Raw genomic sequence first — 14,493 nt, 5'->3', positions numbered from 1 at the left:
GTGACAAAATCTCTGAGTACTTGTTGTTTGCAAAGGATTTCATTTTTCCTTCACTTATGAAGCTTAGTTTGGCTGGATATGAAATTCTGGGTTGAAAGTTCTTCTCTTTAAGGATGTTGAATATTGGCCCCCACTCTCTTCTGGCTTGTAGGGTTTCTGCTGAGAGATCTGCTGTGAGTCTGATGGATTTCCCTTTGTGGGTAACCCGACCTTTCTCTCTGGCTGCCCTTAACATTTTCTCCTTCATTTTAACCCTGGCGAATCTGATGATTCTGTGCCTTGAGGTTGCTCTTCTTGAGGAATATCTTTGTGGTGTTCTCTGTATTTCCTGGACTTGAATATTGGCCTGCCTTGCTAGGTTGGGGTAGTTTTCCTGGATAATATCCTGAAGAGTATTTTCCAGGTTGGATTCATTCTCTTGGTCACATTCAGGTACACCTATCAAATGTAGATTAGGTCTCTTCACATAATCCCACATTTCCTGGAGACTTTGTTAATTCCTTTTTGTGCTTTTTTCTCTAATCTTGCCTTCTTATTTCATTGAGCTGATCTTCTACCTCTGGTATCCTTTCTTCTACTTGGTCAATTTGGCTGTTGAAACTTGTGCATGCTTCGCAAAGTTCTTGTGTTGTGTTTTTTAGCTCCATCAATTCACTCATATTCCTAAGTTGTCCATTCTTGTTATCATTTCATCAAATCTTTTTCCAACTGTTCTTAGTTTCTTTCCATTGAGTTAGAAGATGTTCTTTTAGCTTACGGAAGTTTCTCATTACCCACCTTCTGAAGTCTGATTCTGTCATTTCATCACATTCATTCTCCATCCAGCTTTGTTCCCTTGCTGGTGAGGAGTTGTGATCCCTTGTAGGAGGAGCTGTTCTGGTTTCAGGTGTTTTCCTCCTTTTTGTGCTGGTTTCTTCCCATCTTTGTGGATTTATCTACCTGTCATCTGTGTAGTTGCTGATTTTCAGATTGGTTCTCTGAGTGGACGTCCAGATTGTTGATGATGAAGTTACTTCTGTTTCTTAGTTTTCCTTCTAACTGTTTGGTCCCTCTGCTGCAGGACTGCTGAGGTCCACTCCAGGCCCTGCTTGCCTGGGGATCACCTGCAGCAGCTGCAGAACAGTAAAGGTTGCTACCAGTTTCTTCTTCTGCTATCTTTGCCCCAGAATGATGCCCACCAAATGTCAGTCTGATCAGTCCTTTGTGAGGCGACTCTTTGGGTATACGGGGATCGGGGAGCTGCTTGAGGAGAGTCTGTTCTTTATAGGAGCTCAAGTGCTGAGCTGTGAGCTCCGTTGTTCATTCAGAGCTGCTAGCCAGGTACATTTAAGTCTGCTGCAGCAGAACTCATAAACCCTTTTTGTTTTTCCCCAGGTGCTCTGTCCTGGGGAGTTAGGGCTTTATTTTTGAGTATCCGTTGTGCTGCTGCCATTTTTTTGCAGGGCTGCCCTGCCCAGCAAGGAGGCAGCCTAGTCATTGTCTGCCTGCAGTGGCTTTGCTGAGCTACTGTGAGCTCCACCCTGCTGCCATGTGAACTTCCCGGCAGTCCTGTTTATATGGGTGTGGTTAGAACTCCCTCGGCAATGGTGGCCCACCTGTGTAATGGCGGACTCTCTCTGTTATGGCGGGTTGCCTCGGCAACAGCAGGGTGTCTCGGCAATGGCAGACTACCTCTGTAGGGGTGGAGTGCCTCAGTAATGGTGGATGCCCCTCCCCCACAGAGCTGGGCCTTCCCAGGTTCAGCTGCACTTGCCATGAAACTCTCAACCCTGAGCATTTCCAATTGCTGTTTTTTTGTTGTTGTTTTTGAAGGGGTGGGACCCGCCGAGCCTGATCACCTGGCTCCCTGCCTCAGAGCCTTTTTTTTCTTTTTAAGTTGAACGACTGACTCTCTCCCAGGTGTTCCAGTCGCCTGCTGAAAGGGTGCCAGGATCTGTGTGATTTCCCGTGCAGTGACCCACTGCACTGGCTGAAACAATGGCACTGCCTGGGAATTTCCTGGCCTGGCTCCATTTCAGACCCCTGTTTAATCAGATGAATGGGCGAATCTGCCTTCTCGGAGCTCCAATTGCCAGCTTAAAAGGGCAACCAGACCAGTGTATTTTGTATGGAGAACCACCGTGACGGGGCGCCGGCAAAACAGCTGTGCCGGCCGAAACAGCCACGCTGGCAACCCGTGGGGCTCCTCTGCCTGGGAATCTCCTGGTCTGTGGGCAATAAAGATCTGTCTGGAAATGCTGTGTCCACTCACCCTCTGCACTTTCACTGGGAGCTGCAATCCTGAGCTGCTCCTAAAGGGTCATCTTGGATCTTCCTCCACAATTATTTTTTCAACCTACTTCATTGAAAGATAAAAAAAGCTTGGGAACAGATTTTGTGGGTCATAAAATCTATGTGGTATGTCAAAACCCACCACATCGATTTTATGACCCACAAATGAAAACTAACCTATAGAATAAAATATTTTTAAGTATAAGAAAAGTATTGTAATCCATTGCAAAAATAACCCTACACTATTCTGTTTGTTTGGGTTCTTTGCTGTTGTTGTTCACTTTGAGACAGAGTCTCACTCTGTCACCCAGGCTGGAGTGCAGTGGCATGATCTTGGCTCACTGCAACCTCTGTCTCCTAGGTTCAAGCAATTCTCCTTCCTCAGCCTCTTGAGTAGCTGGGATTACAGGTGACCACTACCACGACAGGCTAATTTTTGTATTTTTAGTAGATATGAGGTTACACCATGTTGGCCAGGCTGATCTCAAACTCCTGACCTCAGATGATCCGCCTGCCCTTGGTCTCCCAAAATGCTGGGATTACAGGCATGAGCCACTGTTCTTAGGTACTGACATGGATTGTGAAATTAAATAACTAAGGATAGGATATTTTATTAGTCTGCTCTCATGCTGCTAAAAAAGACATAACCAAGACTGGGTAATTTATAAAGGAAAAAGGTTTAATTGACTCACTGTTCAGCAGGGCTGGGGAGGCCTCAGGAAACTTACAATCATGGCGGAAGGGGAAGCAAACATGTCCTTCTTCATATGGCAGTAGCAGTGCTGAGGAAAGAGGGAAAAGCCCCTTATAAAACCATCAGTTCTCATGACAGCTCACTCACTATCACAAGAACAGTGTGAAGGTACCTGTCCCATAATTAAATTACCTCCCACCAGGTGCCTCCCACAACACATGGGGATTATGGGAACTTGGGAACTATAATTCAAGATGAGATTTGGCTGGGGACACAGCCAAACCATGTCAGGTATTTAAATTATAAGCAAACACTGATCATATACAACTAGAAGAAAAATTGGATTCATATTGTGATTATTAGTTATATTTATCAACGGGCAAAAAGCTACTGGCATGGGACAGCATCCTTCTGGATAACCTGCACATGTAATCCTCTCCATAAATTTCTGAGATCTTTGGTTTGTTTGCCTTCTATAATCACTGCCCCAGAAATTGTACAGAGAATTTTTTTTTCTCTAAAGACAGAATCCTCAAATTCATGTTTTCATCCACTTTTATTCCCCTTCCCCCTTCCCTCCTTCCTTCCTTTTTTCCTTTTCTTTCCCTCCCTTCCTCCCTTCCTCTTTCTCTCTTTCTCTCTTTCTGAGACGTAGTCTCGCCCTGTCGCCCAGGCTGGAGTGCAATGGTGCACTCTCGGCTCACTGCAACCTCTGCCTCCTGAGTTCAAATGATTCTCTTGCCTCAGCCTCCTGAGTAGCTGGGATTACAGGGACTTGCCACAAAGCTCAGCTATTTTTTTTTTAAATAGAGACAGGGTTTCCCCATGTTGGCCAGGCTGGTCTCAAACTCCTGACCTTGTGATCTGTCTGCCTTGGCCTTCCAAAGTGCTGGTATTACAGGTGTGAGCCACCATGCCAGGCCTTCCCCCACTTTTCTTGGTGTGGACTCACCACCACTGTGACTACCATATTATCTTCTTCTGTCATAAGTTTTCACATACCACTCATTCATTTATCAAATATTTATTGAGAGCCTACCATATTCCAAGTACTGTTCTAGGCACTAGGGATGCAGATGCAATTATAACAAAGTCCCTGGTCTCATGGAATTGACATCCTAATAGCAATATTAGTAATAGCAGACATTTATAATGCTTTAACATGCCAGGTATTGTTATGGATGCTTTATATCTAACCCATTTAATCCTCAAAACAACCATGAAGAAGGTGCCATTATTACCACCATAGCACAGATGAGAAAACTGAGATACAAAAAGTTTAAGTTACTAGTCCAAAGTCCAAGTCAGTTACAGGTAGGAAGTAATGAAGCTGCAATTCAAGCCCAACAAATCTGACTTCAGAATTTACAGTCTCCACTGCTGTAACACTAACTCTATTGGGGAAAGAAGAGGCCAGGATGAGGTAAAGGAGTCCAGGAGGCAGATAATAATTAAGTATTTGTGAAGTACTGATAAATGCTGTAAAGAAAATACAGGGAAAGGAGAGAGTACGGGGAAAGAAAGCTTGCTGTTTTATAGCATCAGGGAGGGTCTTGATAAGGTGATGGTTGAACAGTTCTGTGGGAAGTGAGGAGCAAGTCACATGGCTATTAGAGAAGGCTGTTCCTGCAAAGGGAACTGCAGGTGCAAAGTTCTGCAGGTGGGAACATGCCTTGATTTTTCAATAATTGCTAGTTGAACAATGGCTGATACAAAGAAAACAAAAGGAAAAGCGACAGGAGATAAAGTAAGGAGCTTGGGAACAGCTCATGAAAGGCAGTGGTAAGGGCTCTAGCTTGTACTCTATGAGAAATGGAAACCACTGAGGATTTTCAGCCAAGGGGTAACAAAATTTTACTTACATTTAATATAAAAGCATAACTCTAGCTGCTGTGTCAGTGACCTTAGGGTTAAGTGGAAGCAGAAAGGAATGCTATGACAGTCATCCAGGGAAGAGATGATCACGGCTTGAAATATGGTCTGCTGAATTTGTTATAGGGTAAGAAAGTTTTGTGGTACAAATATCAAATAGCTAAATGCAGAATATGTCCTCTCACATTAGTCAGTAAACATACCGTAGATTCACAGGATGAAACAGTCACTCATGCTTTCTTGTTTTTCTCAACTTTCTAGGCTCTGAAAAATGTCTTTTCTTATTTACCACTCATGCCTCTTGGTTTCCAAGTCAAAGCTTTTCTATTCAAAGACTGCAGCTGAAGCTTAGGGTTCTGCCCAGAAAAATTCCTTGCTGGGATGTGGTGTTTCAAATATTCACTTTCCCAAATATAAATTTCCCTATTTTCTCTGTATACCCTGGGTTCATTTTTTGCTTTCCTTCAACTGATTTTGCTTTTATCTTGTGGCCTTATTACCCAGATCCTTGAACCAGCACATCTGAGTTTTTCTTTGAACACGGTGTCTCCAAAAGGCTTCCCCAGTTTTTTATAATCCTGCCTTCCCGGTCACAAACATAGAGTTCCTAATTTCCAATTCAGGATCACAACCTCAGTGTATATGCCAAGTATATAATTAGCACAATAATCTGCATTTTAAAGTTGGTTCCCCCTAGGGCCTCAGCAAGCTCAACACCCCCAAATCTACCATCATCCTCATTGGAAGGATGCTCTTTACCAAGGACATGCATGTAGGTGAAGACTAAGCAGCACACAATACAAATGTGACTTTATCACCATACACCCCACAACCCTCACCTCTGCTGACACCATCTCTGGCTTCTCACTAATTGGATGAATTCCCAAACTCTCAAGCACAGCTTAAAACCATTCAGACCTTTAGCTTCTGTTGTCTGGCTCCACTGTTGCTTTCCTCTATTCCACAAGCAGAACTCTCAGCTCCAGTCAGGATTTCCTTCTCACTATTCTAATCAGGCTTTTCTCATCCCTGTGCTATGACCTTGCTCTTGCCTTCTGCCCTTATTCAAACCCTACCCAATCTCTGCAGCTTGATTCAAATCGCACATCCTCTCTGAAGTCTTCTTTACCCATTTCAGCTCACTCTCCTCCTCCTGCCCACTCATTTGTCATGTACTGTATGAGTCATACATTTCACATCAGTCACAATTCATCTTGTATCATTACTTCTCTTCAGAACCATTTTTTAATCCAAAAAGTAGAGCGGAATATATAATTCTTTCACCAAGTTCTACTACCCCAAAATAATCAGTCTTAAAGACTGGAATGTGTCCTTTTCCTTTTCCATAAATTTGCAATCATACATACACATGTATACACATGAGCACACATACATAGAGTTGATATAAGCCCATATATTTTATTTAACTTAGATAAGCGGAAGGTAGTATCAGGTAGCAAAGAACACAGCAGATATGGTTATGAATTTTTTTTTTCTTTTGAGATGGAGTCTTGCTCTGTTGCCCAGGCAGGAGTGCAGTGGCAGGATCTCGGCTCATTGTAACCTCCGCCTCCCAAGTTCAAGCAATCCTCCTGCCTCAGCCTCCTGAGTAGTTGGGATTACAGATGCCACCACCACTCCTGGCTACTTTTTGTATTTTTAGTGGAGATGGAGTTTCACAATATAGGTCAGGCTGGTCTCAAACTTCTGACTTCAGGTGATCCGCCCACCTCAGCCTCCCAAAGTGCTGGAATTACAGGCATGAGCCACCAGGGCCGCCAGTTGTAAATTCTAACACAGTGATCTTGGGCAAGTTACTTGATTTTTCTAAGCCTCAAGCTCATATATGAAATGAGGACAACAACTACCTTGCCAACTTGAGAATATTAAATGAGATAATGCACAGAAAGTATTTTTTTGCACAAAGCCTGGCCTTGCATATAAACATGCAAATTAATCTTTTAATGAGCTAATGTACAATTTTGGTACAATGGTGGCTTAATTAATAGTTGCTACCTTCCCTTAGGACCAAGACTGTAATCTTTTCTATTGCCCAAAGAACAAGATGAGTAGGCAAAAACAAGCACACAAATCAATAAAATGGCTGTTTTATCAGGTTTGCAGACACACTGAAAGATATATGTGTCTTCAGATATATTCTCCTCTCCAATTAAATCCTAACTAGAAACCCAGGACTACTGAGGTCCAAAAGAAGGACAGGATTCAAATGAGCCAAGTTAATCTCCTAGGTTATGGCTATAAAGCTAATACGGAAACAGAGTGGAGTGAGCATAGCAAAGGTTTTAAGAAAACGGACTCTGGAGCCACAGTGCCTGGATATGAATCCTTCCTACAGCCCTTACTAGCTTTAATAACCTTGGGCAAGTTACTTAACTTCATTTTATTCTTGTAGCTTAATTTTAAAAAGACAGGACAGGGCAGGACAGGGAGGTGGGGCATAGTCTTCATAATAACAGTGCCTATCTTACTGTTATGAGAAACAGATAATATTTGGGAAGTGCTTAGAACAGTGCTGGGCTGGCACATAGTAAATACTATTTATTCTTTTAGAAAAAAATCGATAGCAGCAAGACTAAGAAAGGCTGTGGCATCTTTTAAAACGATCTCTGTGTATTCTTTAAAATAAGTCCACAGTACAGAAGACGACATTGGAAAATACACACATTTCTTCATATCCGAATCTGTCGGATCCTAAGATGCAGACAGGGAGAGCTGAGAGTGCCACCAGTACCAGGGCTGAAAGGCTGACGAACTCAGGATCAGAAATGGGGTGGAGGAAAGGGGAGGAGCCACGACGCTGACCCGGTGAGCAAGGCCCGTCCAGGCTCCGGAGAAACCCCCTCCGCCCTCGCCTGCCCGGCCCATCTCCGACCGAGAAGCCCCTGCCGCCAATCCCCATACCCAGTCCGGGTCGCGGCGCACAGACCGGCCGTTCCGAGGCCCCTCAGCTACAGCCCGACTCCGAGGCTCAGCGAGGCATCTGCGAGAGGAGACGCCACCTAGCGCAGGTCACGACGCCTCTGAATCCCCGACAGCAGCAGCCCGGAGGAGACGCGACAAAGGCCGGAAGTGCGTCACCGCGGCGGGTTCTCGGCGGAAGGCGGGCTCGGGCTGCGTCCCTTCAGGGAGGCCGGAGGTTTCGTCGCCCCCGTGGCCGTGCGTCCCCGTCTGCAGGCGCAGTGAGATGCTGGGTGACCGTGTTCCAGGCGGCAGTGTAATAACGGCTAACGTCGCGTTGTAACACGTGTTAATTCACACTCTGCCAGACGGCCCCCAGTTAGGTACGGCTACCTCCATTTCACAATGGAGGAAACGGAGGCACGTTGCTACGTTTATTAGTTGCCATTTCCTGCAAAGAATACCTTTCCCTACTGTCTCATTTTATCACGATGAACTAATGGATTCTTTTAAAATTCACTGTTATAAACAGTTACTGTCATTATGTTGATGCTTAAATTATTTAAAATTTGGTCTGTTGGAGCCCTTTGAAACAGTTTTCCTTCCTTCCTTCCCTCCCTCCCTCCCTCCCTGCCTTCCTTCCTTCCTTCCTTCCTTCCTTCTCTTGCTCTTTCCCTCCCTTCCATCCTTCCTTCTCTTTCTTTCTTTGCCTCAAACAGGTTTCTATGTCCTTTGATAAGTTCCCAACAGTTTTTTTGCACTTCACTTTCTCACGTAAGATATTTCAGTCTCATTTCATACTATTCCTACCCTAAACCTGGAATTGCCATTGCTTTATGAAGCCACAGTACTTACTAGTGAAAAATGGGACACAGAAACCAAGATCTGGATTTTGGGCAATGAATAACCTCATCACTACTAGGATATATTATTGCCTCTAGGCCCTGTCAGTGGGCAAGAGCTAGAATACACACACACACACACACACACACACATTCCATATATATACATATCCATATATATATCCATATATCCATATATATATATATATAAAATATGGAGGATTTTATAAGATGCTTTCTGTTTAAAAACAACTCCACAGAATTCCTTTTCATTTTTCACCGTTGCACGTTTTTCTTTCTTTTCCCCCACTGTGAAAACTCTGGCTCCCAGCAACATAAAGAAATTCACTCAATTTACTCTATCTTATAAACAAAATAGTTTCAGCTGGGTGCTGTGGCTCAAGCCTGTAATCCCAGCACTTTGGGAGGCCGAGGCGGGCAGATCACCTGAGGTCAGGAGTTCAAGACCAACCTGACCAACATGGAAAAACCCCGTCTCTAGTAAGAAAAAAACCCCACAAAAGTAGCTGGGCATGGGTGGCACAGGCCTGTAATCCCAGCTACTGGGGAGGCTGAGGCAGGAGAATGGCTTGAACCCAGGAGGTGGAGGTTGCAGTGAGCTGAGATGGAGCTATTGCACTCCAGCCTGGGCAACAAGAGCGAAACTCCATCTCAAAAAAAAAAAAGTTTGAAGATTATAATACCAATATATCACTAGCAATGACATATCTACTGATAGAGTTCAAAATGTCTTTGCTTCTTTTGTTTTTAAATTATATCCTGTTAAGGGAGTATAGTCAAAGAACTGGATAAATACCTTACTTGAATTATTTCTTTTCTCTGTATGGTTATATTATAAATTATTTACAGTTAGGATCACTGGCTTCTGTTTATATTCCATTTCAGGCTTTGCTTTCATCCCTTTTTAATTCTTTTTTGAAAATTCAAAAAATTTACTTAATTCAAAATCCACATTATATAAAAAGGTGTAGAAGAGTTCTGCTTCCATCCCTACTCCCTTGACCCCATATACTCATATCTCATTTTCATTATTTATTTATCCTCTCCTTCTTTCCCTCCTCCCTTCCTTACTTTTTTCTTATAAAACTATTTACCTTTTTAACCCCATAAGTTAGATTATATACATTCTTTCATGCCTTTCTTTATCACCTAACAGAAGAGCTTAGAAATGTCCTAAATCTATTTCTAGAAGTAGTCCTCTTTTTTTTCCACACCTGCGTATAATGTGTAGATGTATCATAATTTTTTAACCAGTCTCTTAGGGGTGGGTATTTGGGTTGCTTCCAGTGTTTTGCTTTAACAAATACTGCGGCAATAAACAATAAGAGAGAGACCTGTGTAGGGTGTTATTTTGTACTCTCTAAAGTGTGAGAGCGCCTGTTTTCACACAGCCTGATGAACTGTCTGTTTTCAGCCTTTTACATATTGCCAATACCATAGGTCCTTGGGTATTCCTGAGGTATCACAAACTCAATGCTGAAATCCCTGCTGGAAATGGATTCACAGTGCTGAATTTCAGCAAGGATTATGAAACAGTGGGAACTTCCATACATTTTTCATGAGAGTGTACACCGGTGAAACCATTTCAAGAAAACTCTGGCATATCTACTAAAGTTGAATGTATGAATATTCTGTGACCCAGCCACTAGAAGTGCATATGTGCCTGCATCTAATGACATGTCTTAGAAGTGTTTTTGGGTAATTGCTTTAAACTGGAAAGAACCGTAATGTCCGTTAACAGTAGGATGGATTTAAAAAAAAAGTTTATTCAGACAACTGAATACTATATAATAATGAAAATGAATAAACTACACTGTAGACTATGCTGATAAACTTCACAAACATAACAGTAAAAGACACAATAGCAAGTAAAAGAAGACAAAACACACATACTTCATTATTTCATTTGTATAAGGCTCAGAACAGGAAAAAATAATATCTGATGTTAGAAGTCACAACAGTGAGGAGGCAAGAATTAGAGCTTAGCAGGGAGCACAACTGGGGGCTTCTGGGGCACTGGTAACGGTTCTGTTTCTTGACTTTGGTAGTGGTTATATGTGTGGTTTTGCTTTGTAATATATCATTTCACTGTACATATATTGCTATGTATTTTTAAATATATGCATATTTTATTTTTTTAAAAATATGCAAACCACTCATTTTAGAGTTGAAACAACCAGACCTCAGATAAATAAAGTGTGTTGTTGAGGTCAGAGACCCAGGACTCATATCCAGGTTTCCTGATTTGCTAGCTCCCTTGGCTTTGAGAGGTTAGTTAACCAGGTACCGTTACATGTGGATCTTTTTGCCTAGGCTGGAGAACAATGGTGTGAACTCAGCTCACTGCAAATCCACCTCCCAGGTTCAAGTGATTCTCCTTCCTCAGCCTCCCGAGTAGCTTCGATTACAAGTGCCCACCACTACACCTGGCTAATTTTTGTATTTTTAGTAGAGGCAGGGTTTCACCATCTTGACCAGGCTGGTCTCAAACTCCTGACCTCCGGTGATCCACCCACTTTGGCCTCCCAAAGTGTTGGGATTACAGGTGTGAGCCACTGCACCAGGCCCATGTAGATCTTAAAGATGCCATTTCTTTGGTTACAAGGTTAGCAGTGTCCATTAGACAAAAGTGTGGTTATTAGTAATGCTTAAGCATATATGACAATCTTTTTACTCAGCTATTTCACCTTTTGTGAAATGTATCCCAAATGGAGATAGAAGTGGCCCTGTCTATACAGGTTATGTGCTGTGATTAACAATGTTTTGGTCAATAATGGGCTACATATAAGACAGGAGCCTTATAAGGTTGTAACAGAGTTGCCCTATACAGGTTCACTATTTTAAAATCTTTCATACCATATTTTTACTGTACCTTTGCTATTTTTCGATATGTTTAGATATACAGATAATTACCATTGTTAAACTGCCTACAGTATTCAGTACAGCAATAGGCTGTACATGTTTGTAGCCTAGGAAAACAGGTCATACTATATAGCCTCGGTGAGTAGTAGGTTATATCTAGGATTGTGTAAGTACTTTCTATGATGTTCAAACAATGACGAAATTGCTTAATGATGCATTTCTCAGAATGTATCCCTGTTGTTAACACATGACTGTGTGTATGTACATACATACAGACACACACACATATGTATGTATGAAGCCTAAAGTGACCTAAAAGTATTATATAGACCATAAGGTAATAAGTATAATTATGCAGTAACATGGAGTAATTTTTAAAATAAGAGTGATTAATGAAAATGTACCAAGTCATAAAATTCTAAGTACACTGACAAAAATAATATATCTATCAATCACGCTAAATAGATGATTTGAGGAAATAAAAATATTCTTAAATTAGGGATAAGTTTTTTTCTAGTAGTAGTGGGTGTATCACTTGAGGTCAGGAGTTTGAGACCATCCTGGCCAACATGATGAAACCCCATCTCTATTAAAAATACAAAAAATTAGCAGGACATGGTGGTGCACACCTGTAGTCCCAGCTACTTGAGGGGCTGAGGCACGAGAATCACTTAAAAACTGGGAGGCAGAGGTTGCAGTGAGCCCACATCGCCCCACTGCACTCCAGCCTGGGTAATAGTGAGACTGTCTCCAAAAATAAATATATAAAATAAAAATATCTTTTGACATCACTTCAAAGCAGAGTTAAACTGCATTTTTAACTAAAGCTTTTAATACTATTATTTAAAAAGCATGATGTATTAGGGACTTCTGACTCAGAGATTTATCTGTTCTTCTTCCTCACGTCCTCTTTTCCCTCTTGCTTTATACCCCCTCCCCCGCCTTCCTACTATTCACTGAAACGCCGTTGAATCTCTCAGTTCTGATTCTGTTCCTTGTACTCATTCTCTCATTCATTTGTTTATTTACAGATCTTCATCACACATTTATTAAGGGTTGGTTCCTGCACTTCGGAACTTGAAATGTTATACCTTTATTTGGGACTAGGGCAGAGACTGTTTGCATAATAAGTAAGTATTCTCTCCTTTTTAACCAGATAAACATTGCAATTTTTATCTTGTACACTGGCACCTGAAAGGAAGATTACATTTCTCAATTAACTTTGTAGCACAGTAAATTCTGGCTAACTAGATGTAAGAATCTGTGCATTTTGAGAAGGCTCCTTGAAAAATGCTGACTTAGCCCGAGGAGTCCATATTTTTGCTCTTCCTGCTGACTAGAATGTAGAATTGATGGCCAGTGCTTCAGCAGCCATGGAAGGAGAAGCTGTATCTGGAGGACAGTGACAAGGTGAAAGGGACATAGATCCCTGATGATCCTATAGAGCAAAAGCAACAACCTCAAACTATCTACCTTTGGACCTTGTTTATGTAAGCTGTTAGTAATAGCTACTCTAAAGTCTGATGTAGGGTGCTTACGGTTGGTAATAGCTACTCTAAAGTCTGGTGTGGGGTGCTTATGGTTAGTAGTAGCTACTCTAAAGTCTGGTGTGGGGTGCTTACGGTTGGTAATAGCTACTCTAAAGTCTGGTGTAGGGGGCTTATGGTTAGTAATAGCTACTCTAAAGTCTGGTGTAGGGGGCTTACGGTTGGTAATGGCTACTCTAAAGTCTGGTGTGGGGGGCTTATGGTTAGTAGTAGCTACTCTAAAGTCTGGTGTAGGGGGCTTACGGTTGGTAATGGCTACTCTAAAGTCTGGTGTAGGGGGCTTATGGTTAGTAGTAGCTACTCTAAAGTCTGGTGTAGGGGGCTTACGGTTGGTAATGGCTACTCTAAAGTCTGGTGTAGGGGGCTTATGGTTAGTAATAGCTACTCTAAAGTCTGGTGTGGGGTGCTTATGGTTAGTAATAGCTACTCTAAAGTCTGATGTAGGGGGCTTATGGTTAGTAATAGCTACTCTAAAGTCTGGTGTAGGGGGCTTATGGTTAGTAATAGCTACTCTAAAGTCTGGTGTGGGGTGCTTATGGTTAGTAGTAGCTACTCTAAAGTCTGGTGTGGGGTGCTTATGGTTAGTAATGGCTACTCTAAAGTCTGGTGTAGGGGGCTTATGGTTAGTAATAGCTACTCTAAAGTCTGATGTGGGGTGCTTATGGTTAGTAGTAGCTACTCTAAAGTCTGATGTAGGGGGCTTATGGTTAGTAATAGCTACTCTAAAGTCTGGTGTGGGGTGCTTATGGTTAGTAATAACTACTCTAAAGTCTGGTGTGGGGTGCTTATGGTTAGTAGTAGCTACTCTAAAGTCTGGTGTGGGGTGCTTATGGTTAGTAATGGCTACTCTAAAGTCTGGTGTAGGGGGCTTATGGTTAGTAATAGCTACTCTAAAGTCTGGTGTGGGGTGCTTATGGTTAGTAGTAGCTACTCTAAAGTCTGGTGTGGGGTGCTTATGGTTAGTAATGGCTACTCTAAAGTCTGGTGTGGGGTGCTTATGGTTAGTAATAGCTACTCTAAAGTCTGGTGTAGGGTGCTTATGGTTAGTAATAGCTACTCTAAAGTCTGGTGTAGGATGCTTTTGGTTAGTAGTAGCTACTCTAAAGTCTGATGTAGGGGGCTTACGGTTAGTAATAGCTACTCTAAAGTCTGATGTAGGGGGCTTATGGTTAGTAATAGCTACTCTAAAGTCTGATGTGGGGTGCTTATGGTTAGTAGTAGCTACTCTAAAGTCTGGTGTGGGGTGCTTATGGTTAGTAATGGCTACTCTAAAGTCTGGTGTGGGGTGCTTATGGTTAGTAATAGCTACTCTAAAGTCTGGTGTGGGGTGCTTATGGTTAGTAATAGCTACTCTAAAGTCTGGTGTGGGGTGCTTACGGTTGGTAATAGCTACTCTAAAGTCTGGTGTGGGGTGCTTATGGTTAGTAATAGCTACTCTAAAGTCTGGTGTAGGATGCTTATGGTT

General features: G+C 42.3%; 2 protein-coding genes across 22 annotated transcripts in view; one reads left to right on the top strand and one right to left on the bottom strand.

Annotated features, from left to right (window-relative positions):
* ZSCAN23 (zinc finger and SCAN domain containing 23) overlaps positions 1–7,916 on the bottom strand; it is a 33,899-nt gene extending 25,983 nt beyond the window's left edge. For 11 of the 21 annotated variants that reach the window (XR_013533573.1, XM_078368088.1, XM_054254708.2 and 8 more), the window contains exons 1-2: positions 7,760–7,916; positions 2,964–3,053 (exon numbers count right to left, since the gene is read on the bottom strand). The gene's annotated coding sequence lies outside the window, so the exon portion shown is untranslated. The remainder of the gene's footprint in view (positions 1–2,963; positions 3,054–7,759) is intronic. The other 10 variants (XR_013533574.1, XM_078368094.1, XM_035294719.3 and 7 more) reach the window with 3 other exon arrangements.
* LOC128931902 (uncharacterized) overlaps positions 4,668–14,493 on the top strand; it is a 54,049-nt gene continuing 44,223 nt past the window's right edge. The window contains exons 1-4 of the mRNA XM_078370536.1: positions 4,668–4,712; positions 5,535–5,613; positions 7,669–8,139; positions 12,513–12,611. Of these exons, the coding sequence (XP_078226662.1) occupies positions 4,668–4,712; positions 5,535–5,613; positions 7,669–8,099 (555 nt within the window). The 3' untranslated portion in view covers positions 8,100–8,139; positions 12,513–12,611. The remainder of the gene's footprint in view (positions 4,713–5,534; positions 5,614–7,668; positions 8,140–12,512; positions 12,612–14,493) is intronic.

Source organism: Callithrix jacchus, chromosome 4, assembly GCF_049354715.1.
Source record: "Callithrix jacchus isolate 240 chromosome 4, calJac240_pri, whole genome shotgun sequence".
Classification (NCBI taxonomy): domain Eukaryota; kingdom Metazoa; phylum Chordata; class Mammalia; order Primates; family Cebidae; genus Callithrix; species Callithrix jacchus.
The sequence above is the reverse complement of the archived record's forward strand: the minus strand, read 5'-3'. Positions and strand labels throughout refer to the sequence as shown.